This window comes from Saccostrea cucullata, unplaced genomic scaffold (assembly GCF_032062105.1).
Source record: "Saccostrea cucullata isolate Sc308-1 unplaced genomic scaffold, CSIRO_AGI_Scuc_v1 ctg13912, whole genome shotgun sequence".
Classification (NCBI taxonomy): Eukaryota; Metazoa; Mollusca; class Bivalvia; order Ostreida; family Ostreidae; genus Saccostrea; species Saccostrea cuccullata.
Genome location: NW_026920209.1, coordinates 10,994 through 15,282, shown reverse-complemented (window position 1 = coordinate 15,282; position 4,289 = coordinate 10,994). Strand labels below are relative to the sequence as shown.

At 30.5% G+C, this 4,289-nt stretch overlaps 1 protein-coding gene across 1 annotated transcript; it reads right to left on the bottom strand.

Annotated features, from left to right (window-relative positions):
• Positions 1-200: 200 nt before the first annotated feature.
• LOC134244971 (uncharacterized) lies at positions 201-2,548 on the bottom strand (the record flags this gene model as incomplete). The annotated part of the gene is made up of 3 exons (XM_062727226.1): positions 1,931-2,548; positions 731-805; positions 201-233 (listed from the first exon to the last, which is right to left on the bottom strand). Coding segments are annotated over exons 1-3 (688 nt in total), but the record flags the coding sequence as incomplete, so codon positions are not given.
• Positions 2,549-4,289: the final 1,741 nt, after the last annotated feature.

Genomic DNA, 4,289 nt, shown 5'->3' with positions numbered 1-4,289 from the left:
AATTCTGAATAAATTATATAGTTCTTAAATTTTCCTACATTATTCTTATGCAATATTTATTTATGTTACATGTACTTATATATATACCTCTTTTTGCATACAATAACGGGTAATTTATCAAAGATAACAATTAATTATTAATTAATTGATTATTATTTTCACAAAAATGATAAAAGCAGTATTATCAAAGCTAAACTTACCAAATTTCTCAATCCTCTTGTTTTCTATTTTATCTGTTAATTGTAAACATAGCAGAAAATCATTGTTTATACGTACTTTATATAAACTCAAAATCACACGAAGTACGTGGAGCAAACATAATAAATATTAGGCCACAATAATAAAAAAAATGTGTTCGTCGGACCCGCGCTTGTATTGAAAAAAAACTATACAAATAATGTTAATTTAAATTTCTAGCACCACAGGAATTCTGTGCTCTTTTTCTGTTTATTTCCGCTCTATTTATCGTATTTTTAACCTGCTTACTCTGTATATCAGAAAAAAATATAATTGCCTGCTCACATTTTTTCATGCTCCGCCTAAAAAATTGCTCAGAAAAAAGTAATAATATTATCATTTAACCGCCTGTCCGCTTGTACTTTTTAAAATCAAATGTCCGACGAATAAGAAATTAAATTGGTGTGGCCTTAAAGATAAAAAGATTGATAAAGGCAATTTAATGTTAAAAAAACTCCTGTATTCTGTATTCAGTCTGCAACTTATGACTTACGTTTCAGTTTCTGTATTTCTTTGGTGTTTTGGTGTATTTTTTTGGTGTTTTCCTCTACATTTGAGACCACCGACTCTGTTAAATGAAATACATGTAGTTATGCTAGGGTTAACTTGCATTAAGGTCTTTATGTTAAAGGTTTGTATAATACTGACATTGATATTATATATGTCTATAAAAATGCCTTTAAATGTATTTAACGTTTTTCTGCTTTTCATATATTATCTATTTTAGTGTGTTACAGATATGTTATAGTAAGATTTCACATATCCAGACGATTTTCATGTATGGACATGATCACAAAATTAGATCTCCCTCAATATTTCATTATTATTATGATATCCATTTGGATGTAAAACAAATGGAGATACTATACGTTTCACATTATGAAAAAAAAAATACTTACATACTCTAAAAACGTTTCTTTTTTATAAGAAGGAGATCAATTTATGATATTAATCTTAATTCAAGTTATTCTTCTCAAAAAAGTAAGTCATGCCTTAATTAGGCGGAAATTTCCTATGAAAGCATATAATAAAACTCCAACGATATTTAGGATGCATATAGTTCTAAGAACCAATCATATATTCTTTGTTGTCTTTTACCTGATTGCATGCAATGAAAGAGATAGACTTTATTTGGAATCAAAATAATTTAATTTTAGTCGCAACATGTACTAGTAATTTGATTGGGTAAAAGATTTAATCAATTTTGTTTAACATAACTTGCCTATGTCACTATGATTTAGGTCAAAAAGGTATTACTCAGCGTTACGTTACTTTTTTAAATATTCTTAATTCAAGGAAGCTCTAAACACTAACAGAAACTTTTTTTTGGTCTCAGAGAAATATATACATATTAAGACTTTTTATCTCATAAATTATGTAATTAATGGTAAATAACAACTACTATAATCTTACAGCTAAGAGCAGATCACTCTAACTGCATAAATTACCCAATAAAACCCAATAAATATAGCTCTTTTGTACAGTGTTAAAAAGAGCGTCATTAAAGCCTTTTCCTAGAGTAAACTAATTTCTCATTGGCTACACTGAAATTAAATTATAAGGAATGAAGCTTATTAATTTCAACTTATGTAAAACGATATAACATAACAGTTTATACTTTTTATTAACCGCTTCGCGTATAATAAAAGTTGAAATAAGCGTATTCCTTAAATGTATATACCAGTAGTCTTACCTAATATTGTAAGGTGTTTTATCCATTCCATTTCCTGTTCCGGGTCCATCTTGTCTGTTTTGATAAAGTCTACCGATTTCTGATGTTTTGAAACGCCCAAATAAACATCAACATCTTCCGCAATCTTGCGAATGTTCATAAACTCACTCTGGAAATCGGTATCAGGTATGCCAATTTCAACAGCATGTCCGTAGTGTTTGTTTCTGATGAACCTTATACGCTCTATATTTGCCGATACACTTCTGTCTGTAGGGTCAGGATCATTATCCCAACCTTTACTGTGTGCAGGTAGGTAAGTCACATTACGTAAGAGAATATATAGTAAGGATATATCCATATCGGAATAGTTTCCACCATAGATATTTGACGGTTGTGGGAAAATCAAATCAGTTTGAGATGTATTGAGTAGGTGTCTCTTTTGAGAATTTATCCACTTTTGTACTTTTTTAGACAGGTCAGTTGCTGGTATCTCCCTGAGAAGCACGTCCCTCATGACGTCAGCACATGGTCCCAGTATCAGGCGGGAGACCCGTGCTAGGTTTGTTGTTTGTGGTGTAGAGGCGTACTTTGAACAAGACATGATCTTGTTTTACATATATTCTATACCATTTCATTGAGTTTGATCTAGAAAAAGAAATATTGAACAATAAAATCTAATTTTTATTATAAATAATTAAAGCGATTGAATATTAAACATTTCATTCTTTCTTACTTAAATGTTTTTTGCCAATTCATTCATAATACGATCGATTGCACTGACAAATGTCATTTGAAATGCAAGTTAGTGTAAAGAAGCTTGATTGACATAATCAATTTTTATTTCAAAACTTTTTTTGTATCTTTTTAGGTCATTTGAATCACTCAAATAACCTATTGCACGTTTTGTGCGTCACTATTCTTCATCTTCAATATTCGAATATTTTCAGATTTTTCTCTGATTTTAACAGCTGAACTTGCTAATTTCAAAATCTTTTGGGTATATATCATCCACAGGTGATATTAAACGAAAATTGTGAATACTATGCCCTCACCGCTCCTATGGCCTGATGGTCAGGAATAGTACTACCAAACTTAATACTGTCTTAAAAAATCTACGTGATCTACATGAAAAGTGCTTGTGGAAGTTTTCAGAATCTTTATAAAGCTTTTCGAAAAAAAACCCCTTGCAAATGTTTGGTCTCGTTGTTCAGTTCGATCAAAATATGAATGGTAGTGACGTAAAGGACCCACAAGAATATTTAAAATCAGGTGTTCCGAAGCTCATTCTACCTATTAAAAACCGTCAAGGGTTATGATTATCAATCGTTTATGTAGATACCCTTGTCATTTAGCTAGTGTACATTTAAAACACCGAGAGAAATCTCATAATCAAGCAGTTATGGGGTACATGTATCTTGGTGCAAAACAGACCTACTGAGAATAGATCTTATGTGATTTTTAAATGGAGCTTTAAAAGAACTTTAAATGTCTTTATGCAGTCCTGTCGCATAGGTGTCTCAGCCTTTTTCCCAGCACTTATATTAATATATACAAATACCTAAACATACACATTTACAAACATAAAAAATATCCCAAAATCCATCTTGTCGTTACACGAAAAGAAACAAAAACAGTTGCAAGTTGAAAGCAAATTTCGTTTTCCAGTCAATTTTTTTCCTGACACCGTTGGACAAGTTGCAACACGCATGCTAGGATAAACAGAATATGCTATAATTTGATCAATATCACACAGGACGTATTCCGTTTTCAATGTATTTATAACAGAACAAAATCCTTTTCCAGAAAATGTGAGACTTGAAAGAAATAAACTGTGACTTCTGTCTGATACGATTTACAAGCAATTTGTGTGTAGCTGGAAGATACTCATTATCACTTGTTTACATGTTTTAAAGATATGATAAATAGAAAAAAAAAAACATAAACATATTTACTTTCGTTGTTTCTGTGAACACTTTTAACATGTTTTAAGAATATGAAATAAAAAAAAGAAATACGTACTTACAGATTTCAATTTGTTTTAGAACTATAAATGTCCATGGAGGAGCAATATTATGACGGAACTGGTTTACTAAAAATACATTTAAATACCTGTAAAGATCTTTTCTGTTAGCATTAAAATTCGTTGGTTGGGCCAATAATTTTTTTTTTGCGAACTTGAACCCTCTTTGTAGGCTGTATTGATTTCATTATCAGATTTTCTTTAAAATGGCAGCGGGACAAATACTGATACATGTTTGTGTACAAGTGAAATGAAACAAATAAAATAAGCACAGTCAAGATGTCAAAATTATATAATGGTTATTTACTCAATCTCTATTATTGATGTGGTGACTAAATCATGGAATCAAATGATTTGTAA